Source organism: Ustilaginoidea virens, chromosome 7 (genome assembly GCF_000687475.1).
Source record: "Ustilaginoidea virens chromosome 7, complete sequence".
Lineage (NCBI taxonomy): Eukaryota > Fungi > Ascomycota > Sordariomycetes > Hypocreales > Clavicipitaceae > Ustilaginoidea > Ustilaginoidea virens.
In genome coordinates, this window is record NC_057322.1 from 1,860,346 (window position 1) to 1,879,511 (window position 19,166).

The 19,166-nt window shown below is 57.5% G+C and overlaps 5 protein-coding genes across 5 annotated transcripts; 3 read left to right on the forward strand and 2 right to left on the reverse strand.

The window, feature by feature from the left end:
* Window positions 1–1,261: 1,261 nt before the first annotated feature.
* UV8b_08191 (uncharacterized protein) lies at window positions 1,262–1,807 on the forward strand (the record flags this gene model as incomplete). The annotated part of the gene is made up of 1 exon (XM_043145688.1): window positions 1,262–1,807. One exon carries the CDS (start codon window positions 1,262–1,264, stop codon window positions 1,805–1,807), a length of 546 nt encoding a protein of 181 aa, XP_043001623.1.
* Window positions 1,808–8,587: 6,780 nt separating this feature from the next.
* Window positions 8,588–9,210, reverse strand: UV8b_08192 (uncharacterized protein; the record flags this gene model as incomplete). The annotated part of the gene is made up of 5 exons (XM_043145689.1): window positions 8,588–8,615; window positions 8,670–8,711; window positions 8,774–8,855; window positions 8,938–9,002; window positions 9,086–9,210. The coding sequence occupies 5 exons, from the start codon at window positions 9,208–9,210 to the stop codon at window positions 8,588–8,590; spliced, it is 342 nt and encodes a 113-aa protein (XP_043001624.1).
* Window positions 9,211–11,308: 2,098 nt separating this feature from the next.
* Window positions 11,309–13,458, forward strand: UV8b_08193 (uncharacterized protein; the record flags this gene model as incomplete). Its single annotated transcript, XM_043145690.1, has 6 exons — window positions 11,309–11,333; window positions 11,433–11,499; window positions 11,578–11,786; window positions 11,938–12,528; window positions 12,650–13,287; window positions 13,363–13,458. 6 exons carry the CDS (start codon window positions 11,309–11,311, stop codon window positions 13,456–13,458), a joined length of 1,626 nt encoding a protein of 541 aa, XP_043001625.1.
* Window positions 13,459–14,172: 714 nt separating this feature from the next.
* On the reverse strand, window positions 14,173–14,856 carry UV8b_08194 (uncharacterized protein; the record flags this gene model as incomplete). Its single annotated transcript, XM_043145691.1, has 1 exon — window positions 14,173–14,856. One exon carries the CDS (start codon window positions 14,854–14,856, stop codon window positions 14,173–14,175), a length of 684 nt encoding a protein of 227 aa, XP_043001626.1.
* Window positions 14,857–16,012: 1,156 nt separating this feature from the next.
* Window positions 16,013–17,735, forward strand: UV8b_08195 (uncharacterized protein; the record flags this gene model as incomplete). The annotated part of the gene is made up of 3 exons (XM_043145692.1): window positions 16,013–16,067; window positions 16,162–16,617; window positions 16,855–17,735. The coding sequence occupies 3 exons, from the start codon at window positions 16,013–16,015 to the stop codon at window positions 17,733–17,735; spliced, it is 1,392 nt and encodes a 463-aa protein (XP_043001627.1).
* Window positions 17,736–19,166: the final 1,431 nt, after the last annotated feature.

Sequence of the window (19,166 nt, forward strand, 5' to 3'; positions counted from 1 at the left end):
AACTTTCGTTCTGGCTCAGCCTGCCTGCCTGCCTGGCTGCCACCCCCCACCCCCCCCCCCCCCAAAAGCGCACACCCTCACCCCCGGAGTAGGACGTTGGACATTGGCTGGGCCTGGAGAGGGTGGGTCCACGGTGGGGTCCTTGGACCGATGATGCCTTTTCTTACTCTTTTTGCCTTTTTTACGCTTTTTTTTTTTTTTATGTGCCAGCCAGAACGGCGCTATCGCTGCAGGCAATGGAGGTGGGGCCCAAGCCTGGGTCGATCCTTGTAGACTCATTTTTTTTTTTTTGGTTTTTTTTATCGTCCTTCCCCCCCACCGGCCAGAGGCAAAGCCTTTTTTTGCCCTTGCTCTTTCCTTATGTATCCTCTCACGGGAGTTTCCCAGGCAGGTACTCCGTACGCAGCTACCACCTTTGGCTGCCGTTTTTTATGTTTTCTATTTTATGTTTTTTTTTTTTTTAGGTTTCTCTTTTTGCCCCTCCCCCCCCCCTTGGGGTGTTGTCAGCCCACCCGCTACTGTCAATCAAATCAACCCAACGGCCATTGAAGCAAGCAGCGCTGGAGAGCGCCTGCTCTTACAGACGCAACCCTCCCCTGAAACGATTGACAGCAGACCAGGCTGCTAGGTACACCTGGTACAGTAGCCCACGGAGCTCGCGGTACTCCGTCCAGAGTACGTACAGGCCTGGGCTGCGAAGCGCACCCCCAAGGCGGGCCGCACACCACCACACCCAACCAGCCATGATGCCACACCTCACCTCATTATCGTCCCCGTACATACATATACATATACACTTGGCTGCCCTCAACTCTTCCTTCTTCGCGACTCTCCTCATCTTTGCCGCTTAACCTCGTCCTCCCTTTCACCTCTTGTCGCTTTCTCGTCCTTTTTTTTTTTTCTTTCGCCCTTCTTCTTTCTCTGCCTCCGCCATTGCTTCCGCTCTTCTTGCTCGAGAGATCCTTCCGCTCTCCCAGACCGTTCAACTGCCGAGCAGCCCGGGGGTCGTTGTGCCAAACAGGCCATCCATGACTTTTGCCTGCTCTCCACTCTCATAAGCCCACTCTTGTGTGACCGGCCCGCTTTCGCTCGACTGAGTCACCATCTCGACGTCCTCTGGCCCGGTATAAGATAACTGCCATCAAACAGCAGTCTGGCGCTGGGCTGGATTCCGAGCTTACAACGGGCACCGGGCGCCGCATCCGACACGAAGCTGTACAGCAACAAACCATCACAACCCCTCCTACCATCTACAACTACAATGGCTTTCAACCTCTGGATACATCAATTCTGCCTCGCTTGCGACAAGCAGGTGCAGGTTGACGGCGCGGCGTACTGCTCCGAATCCTGCAGACTGGCTGATCAGGAAAAGACGTCAACCCCCAGCTCGCAAGCCAGCTCTCCCGCGCTCACTCCCCCAGGCTACCCTTGGTCTACATTATCGTCGTCGTCGTCGTCATCATCATCATCGTCATGTCCTCCGTCTTCGTCATCGCCGAGGTCGAGATTCTATCTGTCTCCGGCCTACGACTTTAGCAACGCGCAACCCTACGGGACCGCCTGTGTACGAAATCAACCCAATCCCCCGTTGGGTAGCAACGCAACCGGCTTTGCTTCAGCAGCCACGGCCACGTCTAGCCTGACCCGAAACCTCACCCCATCCAGCTCTCACAGCAGCCTCTGTTCCATGCAAAGCACGTCGACAACGGGCGAATCCAGTCACCTGTCGGACACGGCCAAGCAAGAGCTAAAAGCGTACGCCATATCGTTTGAGCACGTCAGGCTGCAACGACGTCGATCATACTAGGGTGGCACAGACCGGATTCCTGTTGAATACTTTTATATTTTTCGGCACTTGAAAGAATGAAGAGCGATCAAAAAGCAGGCCCGATGTCACGATTTTTCATCATTATATTTTTTTTTGTCGTATACCTTACGGAACCGCACCCAACTCAACACTCTCAACACTCATGCCGCACGACATCATGCCTACTAGGGTTTGATTGATTGAAAAAAAATCACTCTGCTCACACCATACTCATATTTTCCCCTGTTCTTTTCCTGTTGTACCAAGATGTGCATTACACGGAGCGATGCATATCGACCTTATTTTTTTTTTTTTCACCACACAAAAAAGTCTTTGTATGATTTCTCATCTCTTGTACCCGAAACACACCATGTGACCGATGGGAGCTGACACCGCGTGGTATTGTGTATTTCACATCCGGCCTGGAGTTGTTTCACAAACTGTTTACTTATATAGCATGGCATGGGAGCAAATGGCAATCCATTGAGAACAATGATGAACATGGGGGAAATTCTGCCGGGCAAACATTGGACCGCACGGCGAGGGTGGGAAAAAAACGGGCGCCGAAGAGGCAAAGATTGGGTTTATTGTCACGGCGGCCAGGCGCAGTACGGGCAGAGCAACAGGATGCAAGGGTAGGGTCGATCAGGCTCACAGCACATGGCCAGCCAAGCCTGCATGCATAGATGCAATGCAGTTGATGGTGCGGGTCAGATGGACGGATTATGGATTTTCCCCCCATTTTTATCTCTTTTTTTTTTTTTTTTTTTTTTTGGCTGTACGGATAGCTCGGGCAAGAAGCCGGGCCGAAGGGGGAGGGCGTCTTGAATCCAATACACGCTGTCCCAGCATGACGATGTTCATGGCCTTGAGCGGCTTGGCTTTACTTAACTTTACCTGTGAGAATGACAGCACCCATGACGGGGGCTTCCTGCGAGCGGCGGCGTGCGTGACTGGCGCGGGCTGCGGCCACGACGGCTTCCCGCCTGGCCAGGTCGCACATGGGCATCACTTAGGGCCTCGGAGCGCAGCGGACGGGGGGCTGGCACGGCAGGGGACGTTGTGGCTGGCGGATCGGGATGCGGATGGCGCTGGTTGGGCGCGACGAGAGGGAGGCGGGCAGCATGTGTCTAGCCGGTGGAGGTGAAGTGAAGGAGAGGAGAGGAGGCGTGAGGGCGTGAAGGAGTCTGAGTCTGGTGTGAGTGTTGGGCGGGTTGGACGAGCAGGCATTGAGGAATGCTGGGTGTATGTGGCATGCATGTACGGAGTAGAGTAGAGGAAAAGCAACGGAAGTCGTGTAAAGCGAGTAAAGCGAGTAAAGCCGCGCGAAGCCGCGTGAAGCCGCGTGTCATCTAATAACGCGTCAGAGTGCGTGACAAGCACGTAAAGCGTGTAATCGGATGCAACCGTGAGCATTAGCATAGTCGGCATTTCAACGTGATCAATTGACGTGGATTCCGGATAGAAGAGTATGTAAAGCTGCACGTAACTGGTATTTCATGACGTGATTTTGCCGCGGGTGCGGAGATGCGCAGGCATGGACGTAAGGCGGTACAGGTCTGGTACGACGCACAGCACCAGGCGCAGCTGCAAGTCGACTCCTATTGCACAAGCACGCACACGGCACAACAGCACACCTCCACGAGAGGTCTTGATAGCACGCAGCCGTGCACAGGCATCAAGCTGCATCAACAGCAACCAGCGGTGCCAAGCATCCACGGATGACGCCGGCAAACGCAAGAGGCTTGGACGCCGTGGCGGCGGCGGCCCAAGGTGGCGTCGCGCAGAAGCCCCGCCGTCGACGGCGCCTGATTGGGCCGGCCGGCCGGCCGAAACTTTTGGGACGGGCGCCCCCCCCCCCCCCCCCAACTGCCGGATGCCAACGACGACGGGGCCCTAGTACCGGTTGCGCCCAGGGATGATGCATAACAACACCATCATAAACAAGCTGCAAAAAGAAAAAAAAACTTTATGACTGACAAAAAAAGAAAGCCCGGCAGGACAAAAACCCCCGGGTGCCTGGCGTCGCGCACGGCACGAAAACCCTTGCGGCCTTTCCGTTTCAGAAGGCCCCCGTTTGACAGCAGCAACAGCAACCCCGGAATGGCCGGCGGGAGGGAACCCAGGGCCACCCCGGCGCCGAATTAGTGATACTACCTGGCCCTGGGGGCCCCTGGGGGTGGGGTGGGGGGCAGAGGCCCGGCTAGCGCCTGGCAAGCTGATGTCGGTTCCAGGCAGTCAGGCCCCAGGATAGGCGGTATAGTTTGGGCCGGCGGGCTGGTTCCTACGCGCCCTTTCTTCACCGTCGGGCTATGTGGGCTTGCGGCGGCGGCGGCGGCGGCGGCGGCGGCGAGGGAGGCCGTGGAAAGTTTCGGCAGACGAGGGGTTTTGCTCGTACGGAAACGAAACCATTGCGAGGTGTGCTGCCGGGCCTAAGAAAGGAAAGGGGGAAAAAAAAAAAAGAAAGAAGAAGAAAAAAAAAAAAAAAAAAAAACCAAGATGTCGATGCTGCAGTGCGAGTTTGGGTCAACTGGCGTTGTGGATGATGCTGGAATGGGCATTAGCGGTTGCTGCTAATGACCGCCAAGTTGCTGGTCCGTGGCCCGTGGTCCGTGCGTGCTGGCGGCATGCGGCTTGCGGCTTGCGGCTTGCGGCATGCGGCATGTAACTACGGAGTCGGTACGTACTACGGCCGCCCATGGGTTCCTCGGTACGTACTGTACGTACGTACGTCTGGTCTAGTCCGGTCCGTTTCTGCGCTGGAGCACCTGGCACCTGGCACCTGGCACCTACCTGGACCAAGGTTAGGTTTGGGCCGAAAGCGCCAGGCAAGCTCCGTTTCGTCGACGGACCCGTCGAGCCCAGCTCGCGTCAAGTCCGCGCCATTCCTGCGCGGAAGAGGAGACGCGGCCGGTTCCTCTCGACGGGCAGCGCCGCGCATTCCTTGTCTGCCGTGCGCAAACGCCCTCGACAGTTTGCTCCCCTCGCGTGACGGAGCTGCCGCCGCGGCCCCCACACCCACAACCCTCCCTCTGGTGGCACGCACGGCGCGGTGCCAGCGACGAAGGAGCAGCGGGCACAAGGAAACAAGCTCGACAAGGAAGCGGAGAACAAGACGGAAGAAAAAGAAACGAAGAGCGAAAAAAAAAAAAAAAAAAAAAAAGTCTCACAGCTCTGGGCGCCGACCTAGTGTCCGTGCAAGGTACCTAGGTACCTAGGTACGTAGCAGGTCATCACCACCAGCCAAGGTCAACTGGTACCTCCCAAGGTAGGAGGCACCTCGGCTGGCTCCAGGTGGCGCAACGTCCTGGCGGCCGCAGGTTCCCGTTGCCAGCAGGCTCCACCCGCCACATCGGTCGGATTGATGAATGCCATCTCGCAGGAATTTGATGCGTCAGGGGGGCCGGGCCGCCTGGACAAGGGGGCTGGGGCCAAGGAAGGAAAGGCCAAAGAAACTTTTTTTTTTCTTTCTTTTTTTTTCTTTTCTTTTTTTTTTTTTTTTTTTTTTTGAAAATTTCTCGCGTGTTCGCTGCTGGCCTGTTTGAGTAAGCCGGTGGGTGCTTGGACGTCCGACAGGCAGACAGATAGTCGGGGCTCGGGGCTCTGGGCTCGGATGCCCGCCGTCCTGCTGCTGCTGCTGCTGTCTGGTGCTTTGGGCCCTCTGGCCCTCTGGCCCCCTTCCCCGTCGACGCAGCCAACGAACTGCGTCCGCGGACATGATTTGACTGATTAGTATTCGGGCCCGTGACCGTGACGGACGTGGACGGGTCGTGAAGTGGGCATGCATGCCGCGTTTCACGTCTTCCGCGCCCCCTTGCTTTCGCTTAAGCGGTTTTCGAGACCGCATGTGCAGTGCAGTGCAGTTGCAGTGCAGTGCAGCTGCAGCGGCTGGCACGGTACGTACATGCATGTAAAGAGGTATGCACGTAGGTACTTTGTTCCTGGGATCCCTCGAGGCCTGCTGTTCCCAAGCGCCGCCTCGTCTCCCGAAGCCCCCCGTGCCTGGAATGCAAAAACGTCGCGTGTACTCGTACTCCGCACCATGCACCTGCCAGCTGGCCTGGCCCAAGCAGCGCAGCTGGCTGTCATTGATCAGAGGGCTCTCTCGGACGAACGTTCTCTTTTATTAGCATTATTAGTATTGTTAGTCTTGGTTTTTGCTTTTCTTCCGTCTGCCGGCACGCCCCAGGAGCACCATCACCATCTGCCACCGTTCCATGGCTTTGCCCCTGCATCTCACCCCCCCCCCCCCCCCCTCTTAGGCGGTGGCATTCTATAATGGAAGAAAAAACCCTCTTGAGCCAGTGCGCATGGTGCCACGTCGACCGTTGAAGGTTTTTTTTTTTTTTTGCTTCTTCTTCCTCTTCTTCTTCTTCTTCCCATTTCATGACTGTTCTTTTTTATTTTTATTTTGTTTTTATTTTATTTCCTTCTTTTTTTTCCTTCTTTTTTCTCCCCTTTTTTTTTTTTCGTTTTTTTCGTTTTTTTCTTTTTTCCTTTGGCTCCTCGTCTTCAAGGGCAATGCTTGTGCTTGGTCCGACCAGCAGGTGGCGTGCCGTCAATGTCCCCTGGCGCTAGGGAGCGGCCGCCGCCGCTGCCAACGTCAACCGCTAGTCGCAACAGCAAGCCAAAACCAGGCTGGATGGACCTGAAGGGACCTGCGTGCATGACAACCGCACATGTGCCCAGCGACTTTTGTTCAGGGCGAGCAGGGCGCGAAGAAGCAGGGAAGGCTGTTTACAAATAAAATAGAAAAAATAAAATTAATAAGTAAATAAAAACGAGGCAAAGGAAAAAAAAAAAAAAAAAAAAAAAAAAAAAAGGAGCGCCCTCGCAGGCTGGACCGATCGGATGTGCTGGCGGATTCTCCCGCGGCCCTCTCGAGCCCTGAAAGGTTGAACGTTGGAATTCCGGCGGCACCAGCGCAAAACCACCAAGTTAGCCGCAGACAAAGAGGGCAGACGACCACATCCACAACCACAAAACCGCATCCACGTATATCCGCATTGACGTCCACATCCACGTCCACATCCGCATCCGCATCCGCACCCGCATCCGCATCCGCATCCGCATCAACGATATGCAGCGCCCCTCTCCCCATCCGACGCAAGCTCAAACCCATCCGTGTCTCCATCCATCCATCCACCCGTGCCCAACCCTCGCACCCACATGACGTCTGCCCACTTTCTCCCAGCTGCTGCCGTTGTCGACGTTTCATCCTTTTGCTGCCGTTAATGCCGCCGGTAATGCCGCCGGTAATGCCGCCGCCGCCGCCGCCCTTCACGCCCCGACCTTTCATGCCACGAGGCCGTATCGGAACGCGTCCCTGCAGAGCCGGGCGGCACTCGTACACGTCTACTCGAAACACTCCGACGTGGGGATGCGGAAAACGCCTCTGGCATCCCGGCCGCGCCCTCCCGTTCCAACCAGCCCGACCTGCCGCCGTGCCTGAAGCAAGCCGTTTCCACGTAGTGCCTGGTGTTTTGTGTGTTTCCTTCTCCCCGCGTTTGGTTGGTTCGACAGGACCGCTCGCGTCCGCCGTCGCCTTGCCTGCCGCGCGTTACATGGACCCCCCCCCCCCCCCCCCTCCCCGAACCCGTGCCGAGTTCCATTCCTCGCCGGCAGAGAAATGTTGCAGTCGCTAGTCCGCGGCTTGCCGGTGCCGTTGGGAATGGAGGGCGTCGGGGATCGGGTGCCCTTCATGGCGTGGCGTGGCGTGGCGTTGCGTTGCGTGGCGTGCGGTGGGCGTGAATGCGCGTACCAGGATGGAATCTGCTGCGGTATCTGCTGCGGTATCTGCTGACTGTCCGAGACAATAGAGGCAAATACTGCACCTGATGCATCCTGCATGTAAGCCGCCGGGCCGCTGGTGAAGCTGTTTGGTCTTGTCCACAAACCCCGCCTTTGGGCAGGCTGCGTCAAGACGAAACATGCCGAAGCGGTCCAACCGTCGTCATGCCATGGTGAAAAAGGCCCTGCAGAACGAGCCCTTGCGTCTGTTGCTGCCTGTCAAGGTTGTGATTCATAATGTCTGTCATTGTGGCATTGCCGCTCGTTCGGCCGGTTCCTATCATGTTCCAACTGTCCGTCGACTGCGCTCAGTTTTCCCCGTCGGCTTGTCATGCTGCAACTTCACCTTGCATGCAGAGTTTCAAAGCGCCCCAGGCATCCATGTCAAGACGGGACAAAGGCCCATTCATTCCTTGTTCAGCACACCGAAACGGCAGCGTCGTTGGGGTTCGAAACATCATTCAGCAACAATGGAAGCCGTCGCCCCTTGCCAGCCCTGCCGTCGAGACCCTCCGCTCCTCTCGGGTTCCACTCCCTGAAATAATTCACGACCCCCTCTCCTTTCCCCCTTTGCTCAAGAGGCCAAGTCCGGCTTGCAATGACGACATGTGGTTGATCTGTCCGTTTTGACAGTCAGTCGGCAAGTGTCGCCGTGAGGCTTCCGGGGCACTCCACCTCGGGACGAACGCGAGACTTTGGCGAGAACACATGGCATCAGGCACGGAGCGGGTTGCCAAGGTCATATCGATCAGTCTCGGCCCATTCATGTGGTGCGAATTGACATGTCCCCGAATTGGGGTTCAAGATACACATGGTTCGGTTCGAGTTCGGCTGGATGCCAAAACAGGACGCTTCACGAAAGGTCTGAAGGAAGAAATCACACAGGCACGAGTCACGGTTCATTGACATGGCAAGCGTCGTATTTGCTATTGGGCCCGTATGATAATCTGCGACCTGGCATGTCATCCTCCCACTGACGGCGACAGCTTTTTAGGCAACCTTCTTCAACTCGACGTCACTAAAACCACGTAAGCATCTAATTGGGCCGAGTCCCAAACTGAAGCAGACTCACAATATGAGCGCGGAATTGGGAGGGATGTGGTTGGGGAAGCCGCTGCACGTCCATTGTCAGTGTCGAGGAAGCTGGAAAAAAAGTCGGGGCAGAGAGACACATACCGGGCCCCGTATCCAGAGTCAGCAGAGATGTCGAGGGTGGCCTTCTCGCCGACCCTCATCTGCGTGACGCCATCGTCCCAGCCTGCATTCACCGCGTTAGAGATGGTTTGAAACTTTTGAAACTCTGATTCCGCGCCCGCGCCGCGGATTCTCCACCGGCATACCCTGGATGACCTGTCCGACGCCAATCTTGACAACAAAGTCGCCGCGGCCGACGGAAGAATCGAATCTGGTGTTGGAAAAAAGGAGTCCTTGATTAGTGCCTTGACCAAGCTTAGTGAGGTGCGCAGGAAGCAAGGCGCTGAGACATACTGTTTACCCTTGTTGTTGGGCTTGCTCTCGTCCTTGAGCCAGCCAGTGTACTCGATGGTGACAGTCTGGCCCTTGACGGGCGTTTCACCAGTTCCCTCCTTGATCACAGTCTTGCTGACACCCATGATGATAGATGACTGAGAATGAACCTGATGGCGCAATGACGCAGTGAAATCGAGAGTATGAGGTGTTGAAAGGTTAGAGTTCAGGGTATGGAGGTCTGGGAAGCGTCTGGTCAAGCTTGATGGATGAATGATGGATGAATGGCGGGGGAGATTTCTCACAGAGGGGTCAACGTAGGTACCTTGGCTTGGGAGGTAGGTGGTAGGTACGGAGTACTAGGAACGGTGGGGCATTTGGGAGGGCTCGGAAAGGCGACCAATGACGTGCGCGGCAGGCAACACGACCCCATGCGAGCTCGAACTCTGTGGAAGCTCCACGAGCGTTTGTTCGGCCCTGCTGTCCACACAGAGGCACGAGGAGGACGGAGAAAACACAAAGAGCCCAATGGGCGAGAGAAAAGCTTATTGTCTTTACTCCTCAACGAGAAACGACCGCGCCAAGGTGGGTGGACTGACGGCCCGGCTTGTTGCACTGCATTGTCTCGCAAGAACGTGACGAGTCCATCAGGGACAAAACGACCTTGTCGTCTGGAGTCTTGCAGACGGGGTGCGTCCATGTTTCGCGCCTCGACGCGTTTATGCAATTCTCGAACACGTCTGGGGTGACCCGGGTGCAACGTTGTTTCTCCTAGCCCAGACCGTCCCAGCAGATGAATCAGAATTCACCTGTTTGCAGCGTGTCTGAACAATCCATAGCAATCTGCCTTTCATCCATGCTGGTCTGATTATGAGGTCTCGGGTAAGTAAAGCGAGACTGGTCCACCAGATCTGATCGACCGCGATGAAATAAAGGCAATGTACGGTACATTTAGCGTGTCGGCCGATGTCAAAGCAGCTGGAGTTGACCGTGACGATGCCTCCAGTCGAGGGGGGCGAGGAAGGCCCGGCAAGACAAGACATGCAAATACGACCGACTTGTTGTCCCTGGCTAGCGACATGAGCGACTCACAGATGAACCCCCGTCTCGCAGCATAGCGCGTAGCTTTGATCTTGACCCGTTGTCATGCTTGCTTGCTGCGCGTTTGTTTATCCACGCAGATCATCAAGCACAGTCAAGGTCGCTGTTGGCGGCAGCAACACACGTCGACTGCCAGTCTCACCACGCTGCAGCAGCCAAAGCTGGATCCGGGTCTTCAACCCAGACACACGAGTCCGCAGCGGACTAGGATATCGTTTACCGATTTGCGCACAGGTGGCCAAGAACACGACATTCGCGAGCAGGCAGAATGCTTCGTCAGGTGGTGGCACGTAGGAAGCTTACTAGACGCGTGTCAATCTCCGACGTATTACATGAGGCGAGCCAGAAGGGTAAGACACAAGGCCCGGCATATTACCTCAGATTCGGCGGTGGAAGGCAAGTCGGCAAAGATGGGGGGGGCAACAGGCCTGCTTGCTCAGTCATGTCAAGTTCACACCTGGGCAGAGGCGTGTTGCAAGTGCATTCGGATGGTGAGACGGATCGTTGGACGTGTCCAGCTCTGAGCAGGGACAACTCGGCCGACATGTATCTCGAAGAGACACACGGACGTAGAATAACATGTATGCTCGTGCAACGAGGTCTGGTGGCACTGGAAAGCTCAAGTCGTCCAAAGTTTCAGCATCATCATTTTAACGACCATGTTGATTTGCTTGGCTGTTGTCGGCATCGGATTACGGCGGCCACAGTCCCAGCTACCTCTGTCACTGTTTTCTCAGCTGCTTTGCAGTCCTAGTCCTGGGCGTGGTAGAGAGTTCCATTTAAGCGCAAAGACTTCAATAAGCAGACCTGCAGGGCGTGCACAAGACGTGTCAGGTACGGAGACGGCCATGTTGCGATGAAGTTATGAACGATGTCCGCCAGCCAATCAGGTCCCTTGTTTCCCGCCGGTCCTGGCAGAGCTTGTTGCTTACTTGCTACCCCCCCGCCAAGCCCGTCCGTGCACACACAATTTATCGTGGGCACTTTTTTCAAGTCTTGCATAGTCAGACAGACCCCTCCTTCCATTACCCGCCCTACGTCCTTGTGCCTTTTCACTCCCATCGCGAGCTGCCTGGTCGTGGCGACATCTCTTCCCTCCTTCTCCTTGCCGTCCTCACCAGCGTTTTTTCATCGAGGCCCAACATGCAAGCTCCGGTGTTGGTTATGAGTGAGTGGTGAATGCTCTCTTTCCACCCTTTGCCTGGAAGCCTACCCATATCCATGACGAGAGCTTGCCTCGCCATGCCAACTATGCTGACTGTTGCAGACACCAATAGCGGTGAGAGACAGACCGGAAGAAAAGCCCAATTGTCCAACATTGCCGCCGCCAAGACGTATGTTGCAACCCACCCTCTCTGTTGCCCACCCGTTCTTCTCCAGCTCTCGCTAAAATGCGACTTGTGATGTATCAGCGTTGCCGACATTATCCGATCATGTCTTGGTCCCAAGGCGATGCTCAAGATGCTGCTTGACCCCATGGGTGGCATCGTCCTGACCAACGACGGACACGCCATCCTGCGAGAAATCGAGGTATCACACCCCGCTGCGAAGAGCATGATTGAGCTGAGCAGAACACAAGATGAAGAAGTAGGCGATGGCACCACGACTGTGATTATTCTGGGTGAGTAACCGTGTCTCCTTCCATTAATCCTTCATCTCGAATTAGACAGCTCGGAAAGCGAGGAGGGGAAAAAAGGAAGAAAACAAAAGGAAAGGAAAAAAAAAAAAAAAAAAAAGGAGGGACAAGATGCTTCTGACACATCTTCCGACAGCCGGTGAGATTCTCGCTCAGGCTTTGCCCCAACTCGAACGAAATATCCACCCCGTCATCATCATCTCGGCCTTCAAGCGCGCCCTCGAAGACGCCATCAAGATTATCGACGAAATATCACTACCAATCGACATCGACGACGACAAGGCCATGCATCAACTCATCTCATCTTCCATCGGCACCAAATTCGTTTCCAGATGGATGGATCAAATGTGCGACCTTGCCCTCAAGGCCGTGCGAACTGTCACCTGGGAAGCCGGCAACGGCAGGACCGAGGTTGACATTAAGCGCTATGCCCGTGTCGAAAAGGTTCCTGGCGGCGAGATTGAAGACAGCAGGGTCCTGGATGGTGTCATGCTGAACAAGGACATTACACACCCCAAGATGCGTCGACGCATCGAGAACCCCCGCATCGTCCTCCTCGATTGCCCTTTGGAGTACAAGAAGGGGGAGTCTCAAACCAACATTGAAATCACCAAGGAGGAAGATTGGAACCGAATCCTGCAGATTGAGGAGGAGCAAGTCAAAGCCATGTGCGAAGCCATCATTGCGGTCAAACCAGACCTTGTTATTACCGAGAAGGGAGTGTCAGGTATAGTTTACACGGCGACGTTTCCCCCTTTCCGTCCTCTTGGATTGTTGCCATTCCAGAACACCGACGAAATGCCTGCGTCTCAGCCCCATGACCGAGAAAACTAACTTGATGCGCATAGATCTCGCCCAGCATTACTTTATGAAGGCCGACATCACAGCCCTGCGACGGGTTCGCAAGACGGACAACAACAGGATAGCCCGTGCCACCGGCGCCACCATTGTGAACCGAGTGGATGATTTGCAGGACTCGGATGTCGGCACGCAATGCGGCTTGTTCGAGATTGAAAAGATTGGCGACGAGTACTTCACCTTTCTCACCAGGTGCAAGAATCCCAAAGCTTGCACCATCCTCCTCCGCGGTCCTTCCAAGGATGTCCTGAACGAGGTGGAGAGAAACCTGCAAGACGCCATGGGGGTGGCACGAAACGTCATGTTCCACCCCCGCCTTTCCCCTGGAGGCGGCGCTACCGAGATGGCAGTGTCTGTCAGGTTGGCGCAGCTCGCCAAGAGCATCGAAGGTGTTCAGCAGTGGCCGTACAAGGCGGTGGCCGAAGCCTTGGAGGTGATTCCTCGAACCCTGGTGCAGAACGCTGGCAAGAGCCCGGTTCGCGTCTTGACGGACTTGCGAGCCAAGCAGGCGGAGGGCAAGAGCTCGTGGGGGGTCAACGGCGATTCTGGCACCATTGTAGACATGAAGGAGTACGGTGTTTGGGAGCCCGAGGCCATCAAGCTGCAGAGCCTCAAGACTGCCATCGAGGTGAGGAGCTTTGCTTCCGTCGACGGATTCGAACAAGGCACGATGACTAACATGATGTTTTTTTTTTTTTGCCAGGCCGCGTGTTTGTTGCTGAGAGTAGACGACATTTGCAGCGCCAAGAAGGCGCAAACGGGCGGCGGTGCTCCTGGTGTTGGTGGCGGCGACGACTGACGAAGCGGCGACGACTGAAGCGGAGACGACGGAAGCGGAGCAGCAAGGGGCAAGGGGCGACGGGCAAGGGGCTGATGGGGGGAATACAAGACTCGACAATGTAGAACTGTGAATATATGGAATGGATCTGTACGGGCCCAGCCCTCTGTACCGAACCAATGGCACACAAAAATGGGAAATGCGAAGAGCGCGACAAAGCGGGGGGGGGGGGGGGATTTAAGGGGATCATGGAAAAACCATTGGGCCTGGAAGACCAAAGATGTACGTTTGTGAATAAAGACTTTGGCAAATGGTCACACGGAGCAGCATACGAGCGAGGTGTTGCGCAGCAAAAAAAGAGAAGAAAAAAAGGCAAAATCCGTTGTTATTACCGCGTGCCGTGTCTGTCAAGGGTATCGATCGTATGATATCGGGCGGTATGCCGACAAGATGGATGGGATTGCTATTGATACAAGTTTGTACACGCTGCCAGGATTGGGATCTCGTGTTCTTTGCCGACCAGCCTTGGCCTTGGTGAAGTGCCGGTTTATTACCACGTACCGTGTCTGTCAAGGGTATCGATCGTGTCGTATCGGGCGGTATGCCGACAGGATAGGATGGGATTTTTATTGATACAAGTTTGTACATGCTGCCAGGATTGGGATCTCGTGTTTCTTTGCCGACCAGCCTTGGTGGAGTGCCGGTCGGCCGGCAAGTCCCGAGGTCGAGCCCGTCTCAATCTTCGTCATGAATGACCAGACCAGGGGTTGCTGGTAAACGCCGTCCTTTGTCGTCAGCCGAGGAGGCCTCGTGGACGCCGTTACCCCCCGCAGCCGGGGGCGCACGAGCCCCAGGGCCAGCATCACGAGCATCACCAGCATCACCGGCACGCGCGCTGGCACCAGGCGCGTCGTCGTGCCCTTGGCGCCCGTCATCCGCACCCGCACCCGCACCCGCACCCGCCACCCCCTGGTCCGTTTTCGCCTTGCGGGCCTTGATCCTGTCCCTGCGCCCCCGGTTCTTGCGCGTCTTGGCCGCGTCCCGCTCGAGGCGCGCCGTCTTGTCCCGCTCAAACTCCTCCTGGTCCTTTTCGCGCCTGAGGTCCAGGTCCATCTGGCGCAGGCGCTCGTACTCCCTCCGGCGGGAGGCCTTGTAGACGTGGAACTCGCCGGAGCCGGCGCCGGCGCTGGACCCCTGGACGTTGGCGACGATCTCGGGCGGCAGGTGGCGGGGGCGCCTGAGCGAGGCGGACGAGGAGGAGGAGGAGCAGGGGATGCGGATCTCCTGGTCGGGCTTGGCGAAGAGGGCGTCGACCGAGGCGGCCTGGGCGGAGGTGGGAGTCAGGGCGCGCTTCTTGGTGGGCCGGCGGGAGCGAGGGTCTGCCGAGGTCGGGACGGACGAGGGGCCCGGGGCGGACATGGCGGGAAGGGCGGCCTTTGTGCCTTTGTGCCTTTTTGCCTTTTTGCCTCTTGGGCTTTGTTGCAGAGCCGATGGTGTCTGCGCGTCTTTTGCGGAGACGGGTAGCGCGGGCGGGCGGGCAAGATGCAGAAGCGAGAGGCGTGGGCTTTTCGGGGGAAAAAAAGAAGAGAAAGAAAAAAAAAAGCGTGTATTGTATTCCTTTGCAAGAGGCCGGCTGGCGGGGACGCTGCGACGAGGTGGGTGCGCGGTTTGGGCGACGAGCAGCTCGCGGGAGCAGGGGGGGGAAGACGCGGCGGGCCCAAGAGATTGATCAGCGGCAGGGCGGAATCGGGTCGCGAGCAAAGCGGTGCTTGCGGTGTCTGTGGTGTCTGTGGTGTCTGTGATGGACGGGATGCGAAACGCGAGGAGAGAAAAAGTCCAAGTTGACAAAGTGACCGACGCGGCCCTGAGGCGTTGCAGCAAGGCTAGGGCTGGGTGCAGCAGGGCCAATAGGGTATGCTGGTACATATGTACATACCAGACAGCATGTACGGTACCGTACATTAGCAAACTGCAGCAAGGCTTGGCAGCCGCGGAGGGGCCAGCAGTTCGGCCGTCTGCCACCGCCCAGCGCGGCACAAAGGCGAACCACGTAGGGCAGCAGCGAATGGGTGCTTGGCCCAGCCGGTTGCTAGGGGAGCGTTTCTGCTCTTCTGCTTGTCTGGGTCGGCTGACGCGCGGCCACGGCGACAAATGGGCGTGCTTGAAACCAGACGGCTTCTTGAAACTGTGGACGTCCCGTCAGCCTGGAGCCCGACTGACGGGGCGAGGCGAGGCGAGGCGACGGCTGCCTGCCAGCTGCACTTGGCCTCCGGCTCCGGCCCTGGCGCCACGCCCATTGGCCAGGCCAGGGCGGTCGCAGCTGCGGCCAGGGCGTCAAGCGCCGCTGGGAACCAGACGAAACGAAAACGTCCACCGCCATCCGTCCCCGAACACGGGGCATGTCGGCCGACCTAACATCTGCCGAGGCGTATATCTATTTGCATTCAACCGCTTCGACTTGCCTTTCCTTTCCTTTCCTTTCCTTTCCTTTCTTCTCCACGACAACCCGTCTTGCCATTCTCATCGTCACCCGTCATCGCCTGGCCTGCCCATCTCGCCGGCACCCACCCCCAGCATGGCCAAGCCGCGGCTCATCATCCTCATCCGGCACGCCCAGTCCGAGGGCAACAGTACGTCCGCCTGACTCCCCCCCTCCCCCCTCTTTCCCTTCCTTTCGCCCCTGGCCCCAGCTGAACCCGCCGCCGCCGCCGCCGCCGCCGCTAGAGAACCGCGAGATCCACCAGACGGTGCCGGACCACCGCGTCAAGCTCACCCCCGACGGCTGGGCGCAGGCCCGCGACGCCGGCCGCCGCCTGCGCGCCCTCCTCCGCCCCGACGACTCGCTCCAGATCTTCACGTCGCCGTACCGCCGCACGCGCGAGACCACCGAGGGCATCCTGGCCACCCTGACGGCCGACCAGCCCCAGCCGTCGCCCCTGCGCCGCGACCGCGTCAAGGTCTACGAGGAGCCGCGCCTGCGCGAGCAGGACTTTGGCAACTTCCAGCCCTGCAGCGCCGAGATGGAGCGCATGTGGCAGGAGAGGGCCGACTACGGCCACTTCTTCTACCGCATCCCCAACGGCGAGAGCGCCGCCGACGCCTACGACCGCGTGAGCGGCTTCAACGAGAGCCTGTGGCGCCAGTTTGGCGACGACGACTTTGCCAGCGTCTGCGTGCTAGGTACGTCTCTTTTTTTTTGCAGCTGGGCCCCTTTTTCGTCTTTTCTTCCAGGCCCAAGCCTGGTGGCTTTTTCTTTTTCTTTTTTTTCTTTTTTTTTTTTTTTTTTTTTTTTTTTTTTTTTTTTTTGAAATCTCCCCCTTTCTTCCTTTTTTCCTTTTGACTCCAACAACAACCATGCGCCTGATATTCACAACACACACACACGCACGCACGCACACACACACGCACGCGCGCAAGTCACCCACGGCCTCATGTCGCGCGTCTTCCTCATGAAGTGGTACCACTTCACCGTCGAGTACTTTGAGGACCTCCGCAACGTCGACCACTGCGAGTTTCTCCTCATGCGCAAGCAGGACAACGGCAAGTACCTGCTCGAGACGAAGCTGCGCACCTGGACCGAGCTGCGGCGGGAGCGCGCCCTCGCCACCAAAGACACGGCCACGGCCGCGGCCGCGGCTGCGGCCAGGGAGCCCGCCGACCGGGAGGCGCCCCGGCTGGAGCGCGGCCGCACCTACGTCGTCACGCGCCGCTGGGGAGGCTGCCCCAACGGCTGCAACCACTCGAACCCCTACAAGAAGCGGCACGACCTCGAGGCCCTGCGCCAAAAGGACAGCGAGCGCCGCGGCCGGCATCGCCACAAGCAGCCGGTCGGCCCGAGCCTCGGCGGCGGCGAGAACGATGACGATGGTGACGACGACGACGATAATGACGACGACGACGATAATGACGACGACGACGATAATGACGACGACGACGATAATGACGACGACGACGATAATGACGGCGACAACGACAACGACGAGCGGCAGCCCTCCGGCCGCGTCAGACACCCCGAACCCCCCCTGCCGCGCATGCGCATGCACATGCACGTCGGCCGCGACTTTGGCGGCTCGTACTCTGGCCACGCCTCGTCGGCCGCCGGCAGCGGCAGCGGCAGCGACAGCGACAGCGACAGCGACGCCTCGCGGGACGCACCCAGCTGCCTCGGCGCCTGCGCCAACCGCCTCGGCGACGCGCCCCCCCCCGCGGCGCGAGCGGCCTCCCCCGACGGCACGGAGGACGAGGACCTGGACCGGGCCGAGGAGCGGGACAGGAGCATCCGCGGAAGCGTGTACTAGGTGGCCGGGCTGGACGGAATCTGCCCATGGTCGCGCGGCGGTGCGGCTGCGGGAGGCGCAGCTGCATCACCATGGATGGGGCAAAGGCCTGTGACTGTTTGGTTCGCTTGTTCACCTGTACCTGTGCACCTGTTGCGTGCTCGCCTGAATCTGTTCACCTGTCATATGCTCGCCTGAATCTGTCCACCTGTTACATGCTCGCCTAACTAACGCTGCGAGCGCTCGCCCCATGTCAGGCATCTTCATCTACTGCCTTTGCCGTGCCTGGTTCTATACCGGCCGGTTGGTCGCGAGCAGCCCTCGAGGGAGCCATCGCGAACGGTTTGGTCGAGGCTCGCAACTGTCGAGAGAACCAGGAATCATCAGCGCAGTCACTGCCGCCGCCTGATGCGGTTGACCGCTGGCCCTCTGCTTGCCATGGCCCCGTCTCGCCTAGATATGGTCACCTTCAGCCTAGTAGTCGTCCCTTGTCCCCCCGATGCAGCCAACCGCCACTACCAGCACAACACTTGAGCAGGCATCTGTCAATGCCCAATGCCAATGCCCAATGCCAACCCAGCTACTCATCACTACTCGCACCGCACCGCACCGCACCGCACCGCACCGCACTTAAACGCCCACGTGTCCAACTTCCAATATCCCTGGCACAGCGCTTAAACAGCCCACGTCCACACCTTCAGCCCACACGCACCCGCTCCTACGGCTCCTACGGCGCCTACTCACCAACTACACCCAACCGTCAAAGGCCGTCCGCTACCCGGGCAGCCCTCCCCTGCACAAGTCCATCACGACATGCACGCCTCACGCTCAGGCACCTCCTCCCCAGGCAGCACCTCACACACGTGATCAAACCGTCCGATCCGTCAGCACAGCGCATGTACATATATGTATATATATATATATATATATATATATGTGTGTATGTATGTATAAACAGACATCTATGGCGCACCCGTCGTCCTCGACGCTTTTTGTAACCCGCCCTCCCCGAAAACTGGCCCGGTTCCTTGAGCCCCTTTTCCACGGCCGTGTCGCCAAACCGCACGCGCCAAAGTGCCGACACCTCAGCCCGGATCGGCAAAACAGTAGACTATCAACAGGATAAAACGACACCAAGAGATATAAAACAAAGAGCCGGGGTACATTACACGCAGCAGCGCAAGGCTGGATGGCGCTGGGCAACAAATCCTCTGCACAAGGGCCGTCTCTTGAAGCCGCCGCCCAGCATTACCATTACTGCAATACCGCAACGTGGCAGGCCAAGGCAAGACAAACCCTGCAACACACAGGCAGCATACCTACCTATGTCCTTCTTGAGAGAAGAGAAAAAGGTGGGGGGAGAAAGGAAGAAAAAACAAGCAAAAGAAAAAAAAAAGAAAAATAAAAAAAGAAAAAAGGAACAAATACCCTGCATAATTGGCCATGGGAGCG